Raw genomic sequence first — 14,910 nt, 5'->3', positions numbered from 1 at the left:
CGCACGTCAGCGCGCCAGCGGGGGGCAGCGGCGGCGGCGTGCACGTCGCAGAGCAGGTGGACGCTTCTCTTCGTCCTCTGCGCCCTTGTGCTTTTTCGCGGACTCCTGGGCTTCCGGGTTCTTACAAGGTTCATTCTTTCGCGGGGCTCAAAAGCTGGCGAACGGCCCAAGATGAGCCTGACCCAACAACTGCGGGAGGTGATGAAGGCCATCGGCAGTGCCCACGGTTTTGACAGAGTTTTGGAAAAGGTACTGGAGGCGAAGCTCCTGCTTGTGATGAAGGGAGAGAAGGCACCATGCTTGGATAAGTATCTCGCTTCATTCTGTTCAGCTGCGCCTGTAGTTCACCTTACTGAGAATGATTATGATGGAGCTCCATTGTGTGCCAGGTCAAGTGCATAGGTGATCTCATATAAATGTACATAAGTAAGTATGGTTATCACTCGTGGAGACACAACTCCTCGGTTCTAGAGTTAGAAAGACTTTAGAGTTCGACTCTTCCACAAACACCGCCTGCAGTGTTACAGAAAGAGTAAGACACAGTCCACATTCCAGAGGATTAGAAGATAAATAATTGCAGTAAGGTAGGAAAGTCAAGTGCTAGTTGTATGGGTGCAGCGGGGTTAAGCAGGGCCAACCCTGCCCGCTTTGCACAGGAACAAACTAGCCCAGACTCCTAGTTTTCAGTGTCTTTATAGAACATCATGTGACATAGGAAGCATTTATAAATAAGCATGAAGAACAAAAGCCCTTGGTTATGTCACATTTGGAAGACATTTAACAGCCTAAGAACTTGTAGGTTTTTTTTTCTAAATGTTTAAATGCATGCATGCTTGTTTTTCTCTGATCAAGATAGAGTACTGGGAAATTTGGAAATAATGTAGAAAGGGGGTTTAAACAGATCAACTGCAGTCGTTTGTAGGAAGAATGTGTTACTACATTTTTGCACCAAGGTCTGTCTCCCTCCTGGAATGCAACATTTAGGCTGTTTTCCACATGTCCCTAATTATCTCTCAGGGCTTTGCTGAAAAACAGAGGAAATAATACTTAAATGTATTTTATGTTTTCAAATAGCAAATACTATAAAACCCAAGGACACACTACTATTTAACAGTAACTTTTTGAAAGATATATTATCCAAAAGAGAAAGTATTGGTCTAAGGGGAAGTTAGAATTCCTTTAAAAAATCTATAGCCATTTTCATTGTTAAGTTTTAAGCAACCTTATGTGTATGTGTCTTCTCATGCTAACCCTGCCATGGGTTGTGTATGCCTTTGTCTGGAACAGTCATAAACCATATGCTTGACTGAGTTGGCATTGGTGTTAACTTGCCTTCCAAGAAGATATATCTTTAAATTAGACGTGTAGAGTTCCTCAGAATTTGCAGTAAGGTTGAATAGTGGTGCGACCTGTGTCTAGACCAGTTCTGTCCAATAGACATGATTTCAGGCTACAAATGCTAGCCGCACGTGTAATTATAAATTTCATAATAGGAGGTCTAACAATTAAGTTCATGAATGATGTTGCTAACACCTTTTTTTTGATATCAGAGGGATTATTCATTATGAATTGGTACCAACTGAACAAAAAGTCAACCAAGTTTATTATTTGGAAGTGCTGCAAAGGCTGCGTGAAAAAGTTAGATGAAAACGACCTGAACTTTTTCTCAACAATTCATGGCTCTTGCATCACGACAGTGCACCAGCTCACACAGCACTGTCTGTGAGGGAGTTTTTAGCCAGTAAACAAATAACTGTATTGGAACACCCTCCCTACTCACTTGATCTGGTCCCTAATGACTTCTTTCTTTACTGAAAAATAAAGGAAATATTGAAAGGAAGACAGTTTGATAACATTCAGGACATCAAGGGTAATACGATGACAGCTCTGATGACCATTCGAGAAAAAGAGTTCCAAAATTGCTTTGAAGGGTGGACTAGGCACTGGCATCAGTAGTTAGCTTTCCTAAGGGGTGTACTTCGAAGATGACCGGAGTGATACTCAGCAATGAGGTATGTAGCACTTTTTCTAGGATGAGTTCGTGAACTTAATTGTCAGACCTCGTCACATTTGAAAAGCAAAAATAGAGTCAGAGAGATGTGAACTGAGAAGTACTTTGCCTGCCATCGCTGACTTTGAAGATGAAGGAAGGAGACCACAAAAAGGAATATGGTAACTCCTAGAAGCTAAGAGAACAGCTCTCAATTTATAGACAGCAAGAAAACAGTAACTTTGATCCCACTACCACTAGGAACTTAATTCAACAAACAACTCAAATGAGTAGGAAACTCTTTCCTGGAACCTCCAGAGAATAACTCAGTTTGCCGAAATCTTGATTTTAGCCCAGTGAGGCCCATACCAGACTTAAGACTGACTGACAGAACCATAACACATTTTTGTTGCTTGAATCCCAGGGTTTGTGGTATTTATTATGACAGCAATAGAAAACTGATACAGAAACAATTCAAGTGAGAAGAGAAGGGAGCATTATGTTTAAAGTAATAAAAGGGGGGGGAACCCTGTCAAGGTGGAATGCAATACCCAACAAAAATGTTTCAAAAGATGAAATAAGGTGTACTTCGGATATGCAGACTCTATAAGAATTCACCTTGAACATACCTGTGTCACAAAATTGTTAAAGTAAATTCTCCTGGAAAAAAAAACTGGAAGATCTCTATATTAAAACTACAAAACAATATTGAGATAATTTAAATAAGACCAACATAAATGAAACTATATGCTGTATTTATGGATTAATATTAAAGGCTCAATATTAGAAATATTTCAAATATCCCCTAAATTGGTTTAACACTTCAATGTGATCCCAACCAAATTCTAAGCATTTTTTTGCACTAGTTGACCATTTCTAAAAATTAAATGGAAATGCTAAAAGTAGAATCTATCCAAAACAATATTAAAGAAGGGTAAAGATATGACATATTATGAAGCTAGAATTAGGACAACATAGTATTGAAATAAGGATAAAATATGACAAATAGAACTAAAATCAGAGACCATAAACAGGCCCAAATATAGTAATAGTCATATGATTTATGTTAGCTATGACACACACAAAATAGGTAAATTAATTTTAGTAATATATTTTAGATAACTCATCCTATCCAAAATATTTTAACATGTAATCAATACAAAAAAAAAGTATTAGCTTCATAATCTTTCAAATCGAGTGTGATTTTTACACTTATAGCATATCTCAATTCAGAGTAGCCATGTGTCAAGTGCTCAGTGCCAACATGTGGCTAGTGGCTATCATATAACTGCACAGGTCAATACGATAGTAGGTGCTCTGTGTTAGTTTGATCTAAAATAGGTTTTGTGGCTGTGTTTCATGTGGGCAGAGTTGCTAGGGGTAAAGTATGTTTATATGCATAATGATGCATAAATCTAGTTGTGGACATGGTTTCCTTTCCTTTTACCATAAGTTTTAAGGTAACATGACCTAGACCAGTGGTTCTCAATTGGCAGTGATTTTGTTCATCATAGGACATTTGGCAATGTCTCCATCATCGCAATTGGAGTGGGGTGGGAGAGGCTCTGCTATCATCTAGTGGGTAGAACAGGGAAGCTGCTGTTCCCTCTCCGCTGTCCCCACAACAAAAATCATCCAGTCCAAATGACAACAGTGCTAGTCATGTACTTTGTTCTGGGTCAAAACTAGAAAATAGCTGTGTTCTCTCTAAATATAAACTATGCCTTTGTACTGAACTCTTAGTTGTTATATCATGAGACTTCCACATGTCTTTACATGGAACAGAATTTGGTCTTTCCCTAAATCTCTGGTTGACAATTCTTTATATTAAAGTTTCTTTGTTAAAATAACTACTGTGTTTTTTTGTTGCCTCATTGGACCTTTACTAACAGAATTATTTTATGTCAAATAGTTGTGTTTCTAGTTACTTAAATATCAGAGCTATTTCAAGGCAAGAAATGCTCATTTTTAAATGCAAGAACATTGTTACAACTAAATTGGGGTATGAATGCATATGGTTCCCAGACACACTTGTACTCTTACTTCATTGCTTTTGCAAAAATGAGAAGGGATAATGTTTATGAGTGTGAGCAGCAAGTGAGATGCACAGTCACTATTTTTTCAAGTCTGCCCTGTCACCCACTTCTGCAGTGGCCTTACTAAAGCCAATGAATCAAGGAGAATAACACTTCAAAATCTGGCTAATAATATTCCAATGGGGATTTTGCTTTTTAGACAGATGTTTTGATTTTAGCTGATAGAATCTGGTAAATGATAGTGACTTTCTATTCCTCAGGAAATGATCTTTTGAATAAGGCACTTCAATCAATCCTGGTACAGATGTCAAGTCAATGCATGAGATCTTATATTAATTAAAACTTCTTTATTTTAGCCTGTTCTCTTTTTAAAAACTCTTTTATCAGTGTTTATAAATACACCCAAAATCTATCTTTTATAAAACAGATACAGAAAAACTAACACTCAAATGTCCTGCTCTTGTTATAAGATCACTTTAAATCAGCAAGTTAAGGACTGTGAGATTATGAAGAAATACCAACCACAGTTCCTAGCCCTCTAGGAGTTTATCATCTAGGAGAGGAGAGAAGAGGGTTCTGAGGAATGATCCCTTCAGATGTGCCCTGAGAAAAAGAATCCCATTAATAAATAAGTTAAGGAACTACTGATGTTATAGCGCCCCTTTTTAAAAATTGTGGTAAAATACACATAACAAAATTCACCATCTTAACCATTTGAAAGTATACAAGTCAGTAGTGTTAATTGCATTGTTGTGCAACCATTGACACCATCTCCAGAACTCTTTTCATCTTGCAAAATTGGAACTCTGTATCCATTAAATAACGCCTTGTTCCCCTTTTCCTCTAGCCCTGGCAACCACCACCCACTATCTCTATGAATTTGACTACTCTGAGTATCTCACATAGTGGAGATGTTGTATCCTTTCTGCATATTAAAACTTTTGAAAGTTCTGCAATAAACATGTTTCATTTTTATCATATTTATTTGCCAATGGAACTTTTTTCCCAGTAACACGTGCAAGAATGCACCTTAGAAATCTCAAATGATAGGCACTGTGTTAGGATTTGGAAATACCATGCGGAATCCAACATGCAAAGAAATAAGAGAACGGAATTCAGAAGCAGGATAAAGTTATGTAGTCATCCTATGGAAATGAGAGATGAGGATGTGGAAGTGAAGGAGATGTCTCAAGAGGAAGAACACAGATTAGAGAGAAGCATTAAAGTTTTAGGACTGAACCTTGAGGACACAGAATAAAGAGATGAGGGGCCCTTGAAGACAATGGAAATGATTAGAAAGGTTAAGAATCGACCTTAACTTCACTAATCATTAGAAAAATGCAAATAAAAACAACAATGAGATACCACCTCACTCCGGTCAGAATGGCTATCATCAATAAATCAACAAACAACAAGTGCTGGTGAAGTGGAGAAAATGGAACGCTTGTGCACTGTTGGTGGGACTGCAGATTGGTGCAGTCACTATGGAAGTCAGTATGGAGGTATCTCAAAAAACTGGAAGTGGAGCTACTGTATGACCCAGAAATTCCACTCTTAGATATCTAGCCAGAGAAATCCAAAACGCTAATTTGAAAAAATATATGCACCCCATATGTTTATTGCAGCACTATTCACAATAGCCAAGACCTGGAAACAACCGAAATGCCCATCGGTAGATGACTGGATTAAGAAACTGGTACATTTATAAAATGGAGTATTACTCTGCCATAAAGAAGAATGAAATCTTAACCATTTGCAATGATATGGATGGACCTAGGGAATATCATGCTGTGAAATAAGTCAATCTGAGAAAGACAAATACCATATGATCTCACTTATATGTGGAATCAAGAACAGAATAAATGAACAAGCTAATCAGAAACAGTCTCAGAGATGTAGAGAAAAAACTGAGGGTTGCTAGATGGGAGGGGGATAGGGATGAGGGAGAAGGTGAGGGGATTAGAAAGCACAAATTGGTTACCACAAGATTGCCACAGGGATACGAAAGACAGTTTGCAGAATATAATCAATAATGTAAAGATTTTGTAGGGTGTCAGATGGGCACTTCTCTTATTAGGGAGACCACTTCAGGGATGACGTAGTTGCCTGACCACTGCAGTGTACACCTGAAGCTGAAACTGAATAATATTGAATGTCAACTATAATATATATATAGTCACAGGATGTAGAGTACAGCATAGAGAATAGAGTCAATGGAATTGTAACAACTATATACAATGTCAGGGATAGGAGGTTGGGGGAGGGGGTTACTACTTTGTGAGGGGTGTAAATGTCTATTACGTTGTTTTGTACACCTGAAACTAATTTTAAAAAAAGAATTGACCTTATACTTATAGATCTCTGAGGCTTTGGGTTGACCACAAAAGGGCAATGACATTATTTGAAATCAACATGATATGCCAACAGATATTTCCATATTCGTTATTGGCCATTTAAATTGTCTAAGTACAAGAAATGCGCAAGAATATGATAAAACAAGATTTGTTCAAAGACTTACGTACAAAAATCTTGATTGTAGCGTTTGTGATACCAAAAATGAGAAATAACCTAAATGTCCAACTATAGAGCAACTAGTAAAAAAAATCAGTGTAGCTCTGTTAAGGAGTCATTGAATGATGTGCTGTGTATGACTTTATAAAATTGGAAAGTTTTGTTTATCATTTATTTTGCAAACATTTAGATAGCACTTACTATTTTTCAGGCACTGTGCACATTGCTAATATGAACTCATATTTTTTATGGCAAAAGATAAAAGTCAAAATACAATAATCTGGAAAAGAATTTCACCATTTGTCTAGGTGTTAAAATCTGATATGGTAAGAATTGCTGTAGAGACAGTCTGAAATAAGTTAGTGAGCACAAAGGATGTGGGCACAATGACCACAGAAAAAGAAATGTAGGCAGCCAGTAAACAGGAAAGGATGCCCAATAGCTCTATTAGTCTGGCTAGTGCAGATTTAAACCAGGAGATATCAGATTTTGCCCCTGATATTGTAAAAATGAAGAATAACGCATTACTGATGAGGAATTAGGGAATGAAGCACTGCTTTTAGAAGGTAATCTGGCAGATTTGTTAAAAATTTATATACCCTTTTACCCAGCTTTCTAATTTTGGTAATCCTATACAAATGGAAGCATCTTTGTTTGTAATGGTAAAAAATACGGAAAGAACACATCTAGTATACTCAGTACTGGGAAGAGAAAAATGTATTGCACAGGAATGTGTGTAATATGATGCCATTTGTTTAAATTTTATAAAAAGAAAAACACTATATATGTGCACGTTTGAATAAGCCTAGAGAATTATATTGAAAGATATAAAGCACTGACGGGGAAGTAAGTAAGAAATTACATTTCTATACTATTTATTTGTATAAAACAAATGATTGTATTTCTGTAATTAAAAATACATTAAAGAGAAGTAACATGGTAATTTAGATGGCTCAGATACAGAAGTTAAGGAATTGAGACATAATTAGTGAAATAATGAACTCAAGTTAACAGTTAATCAATATTGAAAGGGAAAGGGATTTGGCACCCACTCTGAGCTAGGGTTTCCAGGTGGGAATTCCCACCCGTTCTCATGAATTTTTTTCGCTTTCCCGAATCTGAGAAAAGTTGGTCCGGAAATCGGGGAAATCAGCTCCTGAACCCAGTAATACCCACAATGGGAAAGAAACGTACTACTCACAGTGTATCTCTTAGACATTTTTCCTATTTATCGCTAGGATTTCTGGGCGGGAATTCCCGCCTGTTTTCGGTTTGGGTTTTTTTGTGTGTTTTTTTAATTGGGGAAGGGGAACAGGACTTTATTGGGGAACAGGGTGTACTTCCAGGACTTTTTTCCAGGTCAAGTTGTCCTTTCGGTCTTAGTTGTGGAGGGTGCCATTCAGCTTCAAGTTGTCCTTTCAGTCTTAGTTGTGCTTTCAGTCTTAGTTGTGGAGGGCGCAGCTCAGCTCCAGGTCCAGTTGCCCTTGCTAATTGCAGGGGGCGCAGCCCACCATCCCTTGCGGGAGTCGAACCGGCAACCTTGTGGTTGAGAGAACGCGCTCCAACCAACTGAGCCATCCGGGAGGCAGCTCAGCTCAAGGTGCCATGTTCAATTTTAGTTGCAGGGGGCACTGCCCACCATCCCTTGCGGGAGTCGAGGAATTGAACTGGCAACAACCTTGTGGTTGAGAGCCCACTGGCCCATGTGGGAATCGAACCGGCAGCCTTCGGAGTTAGGAGCACGGAGCTCTAACCGCCTGAGCCACCGGGCCGGCCCTCCTGGGATCAACTCTTTATTCAAATACTAGATTCCAAACTGTAGATCAGCTGCAAAAATTCTGCAAGGATTTGTGCTTTCTCCCTTGAGAGAACTGGAGGTGTGAATAGACATTGCCCCAGTCCCCAATCTAGGGTATAAGGAAGCTCCTTCCCTGTCAGCCCCTCTCCTCCAAGTTGAAAGCATTAGAGAACCTGTGTATGAGAGAAATCCTGCCTTCCCAATTAATATGATAGAGGCCTTTGTAGTATCCACCTTTATAGGTATTTAGGAATGAGTCAGTAGTATCTGCCGTTTACCAATCTGTGCGGAAAAATACAATGATTGCTTATATTCCTTCCTGGCTCTTGTCCTCATAACCACTTCTCCAATGAACAAGAATTGAGTGTTACTTCAGCTGGTTAAATCCTCAGGGAATACTTAATTAAATTCTGTTCCCTAGGGTTTTGTTTTGCCTCCCATGGCATTCATTTGTTATTTTTGTCCTCTTATAACCTCTACTGGTTGGTATGCTCCCTGAGGATTATGACATCTTACTGATTTGTTTGGGTCATCTGCCCTTGGCCCAGTTGCTCCCGAATTTTCACTCTTATCATTCAAAGGAAGTTAGCTCTCCACTGGCCCCTTCCCCCATAAGGCTAGTTATTAGCTCTGGGATGGTAGGTAGGACATTGCTTCATCATTATCTTCCATTGGCTTAACTCCTTTATTTTACTTAGGGAGACAAGAATTGGCAACACATAAAAAGCATTTTTCTTGCCATATCTGGCTGATGAGTACAAAATTATCTCTTTTCCAATGTACATTTTAAACCAACCTTATATTACTAAACCAACATATATTAATATATTACTATGTCCCTTGGCCTTTCACGTTGGGACAAAGGAAAAGTATTCTGAAGTAGAAAATCCAATCGACATGTTTTACCTTTTGTCATCTCAGAACTTTAAGAACTGACCTCTACGAAACACACTGCCTTAAAATTACCCTAAACTACCTTTGCTATGAGGCTTTCACATTTGATTCTCTTTTTCTGAACTGCCTTTTTTCCCAGTCTTCACCTGGCTTATTCCTACCTGTCCTTTAAGACTTGAATGTCACTCCCCAGGAAGCCTTTTCCAATCTCTTCCCTGAAAGCATATGCTTTTATAAGTTAGATATCCTTACTTCAAACAACTCATATTTCTGTTTGCAATAATTCTTTCTGCTGCAATCATCTGTGTACTTGTCTCTTTCCCTAGACTGTGAACCCCTTAAGAGCAGGAATTCGATCTCATTCATCTTCACATTGCCAGTGCTTGATACACTCAGGTAAATGCCTGAATAAGAGGAGTTCCACCTTGGCCCTGCTTGGTGTGTATTATTATTTTATGAGGACATCTAATGGCTGGATGTTTATTGTATAAATAGACTTGATCCTATTGTAACATTTATTTTTCCGTTGATTTACCTGTTATGCAAAACATTGTCTAGGATGGTCTAGATGGTAGGGTTCTCTTTGTTTTACTTCACGGCCTTCTAGGGGATAAACAGTAAAACCATTAAAGTTGTGGTTTGTGAAACTCCGAGATATCTTCCTGGTGGGAGCCATGAAGGCCACTGTCTATCAAGAGACTTTATAGTGAGTGACTAGGGAGACTTGAAGATAAGCAGACCTAGATCTAAATCTCAGTTCTGTCACATCCTGGGTGACCTTGAGAATAAACCACTCTGAATTTAAGCTACGCACAAAATGGAAATTATGCCTTCCTTATTATATGGTACACGTAGTGTTTGGCACAGTGCCTGGCATATAAAAGTGGTCAATAAATGGCAGTTGTATAGAATCTAACCATTTAATTGAGACATCCCCCCGCCCAATCCCCAAACAACAGACACACTACATATTCATCTATATTCTGCCTGAATCCCTCTAGTGATGGTGAAAATTACAGTTTCTGGATGCAGCACATTCCAGTTACAGTTCAATCCCAACTTCTAAATATTATGCTATGATAGTTTTTACTAGTTATTTAAATAGTTATTTACTAGTTATTTACTAGTTATTAAAAATTTAAATAGATATAAGAAACATTTGTTTCTTTTTTAAAGATGTTTGATATAAAATTTTAAATTTATTCATTTTGTTTTGTGTAATTCTTTTTCATTGTGATACTGTAAATTGGGCAGGGAATTAAAAGCAGTTGAATTTAACTTGTTGGATTTTGTTGTTCAACTTTTTGTGTTGCGTTTATGGCATAACCTCTAATGCGTCTTTTGGAGCAAAAATTAATATTTTTAATATAAAACCAGGTCTTATATAATTTTTAATATAAGACCGGTTCTTTTAATATAAGACCCAGTCTTTTATTAATTTTTGCTCCAAAAAACGCATTAGAGCCGATTGTCTGTCTAGGTCTTATTTTTGGGGAAACACGGTATTTTAGTGAAAATCTTTTGAAAAAAAATTACCCTGTGCAAAAACTAGGGAAAATCCAAATTAAACTTCTAATGGGTTAACAGATCACAGGGACCAGCTGACTTTGTTGGTGCAAAATTTCTAAGGAGACATTAAGAGATGCTAAGTTGTTGTCCATACGGCTGAAAAGCTCAGATGGAATGTTTGATTTATGTCAGCAGAGTGGAGATTAAAAACTACTACTGTTTTCCCCAAAATGTTCTTTTTTCTTTAAAAAGAGTTTACATAAGGGTTAATGTCTATCATAGAGATTGGTAACATTTGAATTTAGGAATCAGCTTTTTGGGGGTGACTCAGTTTAATCCAAATAGAGGAACTAATTTCCAAATATAGTATATGTATCAGTAGTAAAAGGGTAATGGTCTAACATTCAGCTTCTTGATGGGCTGTTTGAGCTTTACTAATAGAATGTTCAAAATTATTTTCTTTACATTTAGGTGACTCTTGTCTCTGCTGCTCCTGGGAAAGTGATTTGTGAACTGAAAGTAGAAGAGGAGCATACCAATAAGATGGGCACTCTTCATGGAGGGTTAACAGCCACCTTAGTGGATAGCATATCAACAATGGCTCTGCTCTGTACAGAAAGGGGTGCACCTGGCGTCAGTGTTGATATGAACATAACGTATGTATCCAAACTGTACCCCAAATAACTTTAATGTGATAACTCATTTCAAACAACTAAGGTTAAATACATTTGTAACAGAAAGTATGAGGTGCCCTTAACTGCTCATCCTTAAGTGCAGCTCTAGATTTGTCCTAAAATATTCCATGGCCTTAGAATCTAGTAGAGGAACTAATTTCCAAATGTAGTGTGTATCAGTAGTAAAAGGGGGGTGGTCTAACATTCAGCTTCTAATACGTATACTGGTGGGGGGAAAAAATCACTACAAACTCATGGCTTTTAACCGTTGTTAGGCCTGAAAAGTACCACTTGTACAAACGTCTTATGACGGCTATATTTAAGGATACAAGTATAATATATAGGAAAAAGGCTGAATAAAATTTTAAAAGTTGGAGAAACCTTCATGTATATACATCACCTCCTTGTAACAAGGTGACTGCAAATGTCGTTTGCAATCTGGGCCTCTCCCTGAACTGCACAGACATGCGCTATAGGTTTAAACTACATGATGAAGGGAGCAGGGCACCAGATGTTAGGCTGCCACTCACGTGTGAAAATGCCTGCATAGGTCAAATGGTTCCAAATGTAAAAAATTCAGTTACAACATTAACTAGTAGTGTTGCTAGGCCTGTTCAAGAGTGCAGGGCCCAGGGATTTAGTTTCAACACAATTGCTTTTTCCACCTAAGCAACAACAAAAGATTTTTGTTAGGGTGGGGGACTGGCAGGGGTTAGGGTGGGAAAGCCAGTGTTATTTGACATGAGGGCAATGGCAGTAACTCAGTTATTAGGTTTGTAAACAATCTAAATCTTTTATTAGGCTAACTTAAACATTCAGTCCCTCTTTACTATGGAAATAAATTAAGGGTGCCATAAGCAAATCACTGGACAAGATGCAAATGCTCCTTTGAAATTAAGATGTACATCGCTTCTTGGCCTTTTGGCTAAGATCAAGTGAAATTAAAACATATGAAAAGAAAAGGTTCTGCTTATGGTACCAGTGGGCATATTCAGCGGTCCTTACCTTATTCTGTGTGGTGGGCAGTAAGTTAAGACGAGTTGATGCCTCTTTTTATTAAGAGTCTCAATTCAGAGCAGAGATCTTTAAATCTAGCACTACATTTCAGGATCTTCTAAGATACTGCTGCTTTCACAATCCTAAAGAATTTTTATAAATCATAGTTTTGGCCTTTAAGAGTATATGTTGCCTAAAGTATTGGCTACCATCAAGAGCTGCCTGAGGGGCCGGCTGGGTGGCTCAGGCGGTTGGAGCTCCATGCTCCTAACTCCAAAGGCTGCCGGTTCGATTCCCACATGGGCCAGTGGGCTCTCAACCACAAGGTTGCTGGTTCAACTCCCGCAAGGGATGGTGGGCTGTGCCCCGTGCAACTAGCAATGGCAACTGGACCTGGAGCTGAGCTGCGCCCTCCACAACTAAGACTGAAAGAACAACTTGAAGCTGAACAGTACCCTCCACACTAAGATTGAAAGGACAACTTGACTTGGAAGAAAGTCCTGGAAGTACACACTGTTCCCCAATAAAGTCCTGTTCCCCTTCAAAAAAAAAAAAAAAAAGCTGCCTGAGCTTCAAAGTGATTCACTTGAACAGAAACTAGGACAGTCCCAAAGATTTACTATATGTTAAAAGTAAGGGAATAACAACTTAATACATGTGAGTAGAAAGTGTATCTCTAAACATGTTTACACAATTCATAAGTGTATCTCTAAACATGTTTACACAATTCATCACCAAGATTATAAGGACCTCATATTAATTCCTTACAGTTTTTATATTAACACGTTGCGTACGGCGGGGTTTAAATCCCTCGTGAAGATTCTCGTGATCCGTACGCAACGTGTTAAGTCATTTTAGAGTTGAGTAAATTCTAAAAATTGAGAAGATACAGACACCAAGTAATAATTCACCTAGGAAGTTAAGCAGATTAAATGAACGCTGGAAGAAATCATTGACCAGCCCCAAATAAATATGAAGTGAGAAATTTAACAAAAAAGGGAAGTGGTACAAAAACCCCTTCCTATATTTACGGGAAAAGAAATATATGGTTTGGGTAAGATGGAACTTGGTCAGGACCAGCCATTCAAATTTGATAGGACAAAAAGCTTACTGTTACTGTTACTTATTCTAATCCTAAAAATAGTCCTAAAGGCAGCTCTCTGTGATGCATACAACTTTCCCTTTTAAAAATCATTTGCTGTTAACTATTTGTTTCCTTTCAAGGTACATGTCACCTGCTAAACTAGGAGAAGATATAGTGATTACAGCACATATTCTGAAGCAAGGAAAAACACTTGCATTTGCCTCTGTGGATCTCACCAACAAAGCCACAGGAAAATTGGTAGCACAAGGCAGACACACAAAACACTTGGGAAACTGAGAGGACAGCAGTACGACTTGAAACCCAACAAGAAATATCAAGTGTAAATTTGACTTGGAACAAATGTAAATTTTCAAAATAAATTAGCATAACCAGTAAATACTTTTTTTGGGGAAAAGGACATGGAGTCCAAGTGGGATATAGGATGGAGTATCTCTTTCATTTTAAGTCTCTTCAGTTTGTTTTTAATCCTATGTATCGTTGCCACGCAGCAGCCTACCTGTCTGTCCCCTCGTACCTGCCCCTAAAGAAAGAGTCTGTGAGACTCATCCTTTCAGGGACTTTGCTTCACCTTTGTGCTTACACCTTATGTCTCCGTTTGGCCCCAGAGGATGGCTGGTTAGTCAGTAAGATTCCCCGCGGGGGGGTGGGGGGGTGGGAGGGACAACTCAAGCCAGGCACAGTCGAGTGGGGACCAGCAGGAGAACCCACGGGGTTGACAGAGGTGCGCATAGACCCCCAACCTTCCTCCGGCTAAGGAGAGCTTCTGCCTTTGTGGCTGCATTCCTTCCCACAACCTGCTTGGGAAGAGATTCAATGGTGTAGTAACATCAGTTCTCCATCTATCCATTTCAGTCAAGTTTCAGCATAAAGGTTTTGTCTCCTGGGGAGGTACATCCTGAAACTGATGGTTCAGCTGCTTGCAGGCAAGGTAATTAGTTCAAATCAGTTTCTTAGTACAATGTGTGAAATTCACAGACCTTGGAGAAAACAATGTTGCTTTCTTGTGTGTGCATCAATAAAAGCCAGAAGGTGGCCATTCAGATTCGGGGCTCTCAGTCCTGAGGCTGAGACCCTTGGCCGTTTCATAACTTTGATTTGTTTCTTACTTTAACCCTTCGCCGCCCCTTCTCGTTGGCTCACTGCCTATGTTGTGGATGTGACAATGTATGATACTTGGATGAAAAAATTCTTAGCTCAGTGTTTTGAAAATTTAGGGAAAGCAAACTACTCAGGCCGTTTTGAGATAAGATTACCTTAAAACTGAACTCTAAATATTAAGCTAAAGGAAAAATATAAATTAATGGTTAATCCTTAATTAATTTTAGGTCCTTCTCAACTCTAAAATGCCATCCACGTTTTATTAAAACCCAATTTCAAGACTATGAAACTTCAAAATA

At 38.5% G+C, this 14,910-nt stretch overlaps 1 protein-coding gene and 1 long non-coding RNA gene across 2 annotated transcripts; both read left to right on the top strand.

The window, feature by feature from the left end:
• The first annotated feature begins 5 nt into the window (after window positions 1-5).
• On the top strand, window positions 6-14,601 carry ACOT13 (acyl-CoA thioesterase 13). The gene is made up of 3 exons (XM_019716833.3): window positions 6-249; window positions 11,210-11,394; window positions 13,633-14,601. The coding sequence occupies exons 1-3, from the start codon at window positions 172-174 to the stop codon at window positions 13,787-13,789; spliced, it is 420 nt and encodes a 139-aa protein (XP_019572392.3). The 5' UTR covers window positions 6-171; the 3' UTR covers window positions 13,790-14,601.
• On the top strand, window positions 256-3,840 carry LOC148757787 (uncharacterized). Its single transcript, XR_016021730.1, has 2 exons — window positions 256-426; window positions 1,551-3,840. It is a non-coding gene; the product is annotated as an uncharacterized LOC148757787 (long non-coding RNA).
• Window positions 14,602-14,910: the final 309 nt, after the last annotated feature.

Source organism: Rhinolophus sinicus, chromosome 7 (genome assembly GCF_057876585.1).
Source record: "Rhinolophus sinicus isolate RSI-liver-muscle chromosome 7, RSI-T2T, whole genome shotgun sequence".
In the NCBI taxonomy this organism is placed as follows: Eukaryota; Metazoa; Chordata; class Mammalia; order Chiroptera; family Rhinolophidae; genus Rhinolophus; species Rhinolophus sinicus.
Note: the sequence above shows the minus strand (reverse complement) of the source record. Positions and strands in the feature narration are given on the sequence as shown.

Excerpts from the sequence above, each read along its gene's own strand:
- ACOT13 (XM_019716833.3), top strand. The coding sequence starts at position 172 with ATGAGCCTGACCCAACAACTGCGGGAGGTGATGAAGGCCATCGGCAGT. Across the intron at positions 250-11,209 it reads TTGACAGAGTTTTGGAAAAG|GTGACTCTTGTCTCTGCTGC; the intron begins GTACTGGAGGCG and ends CTTTACATTTAG. Across the intron at positions 11,395-13,632 it reads AGTGTTGATATGAACATAAC|GTACATGTCACCTGCTAAAC; the intron begins GTATGTATCCAA and ends TTTCCTTTCAAG.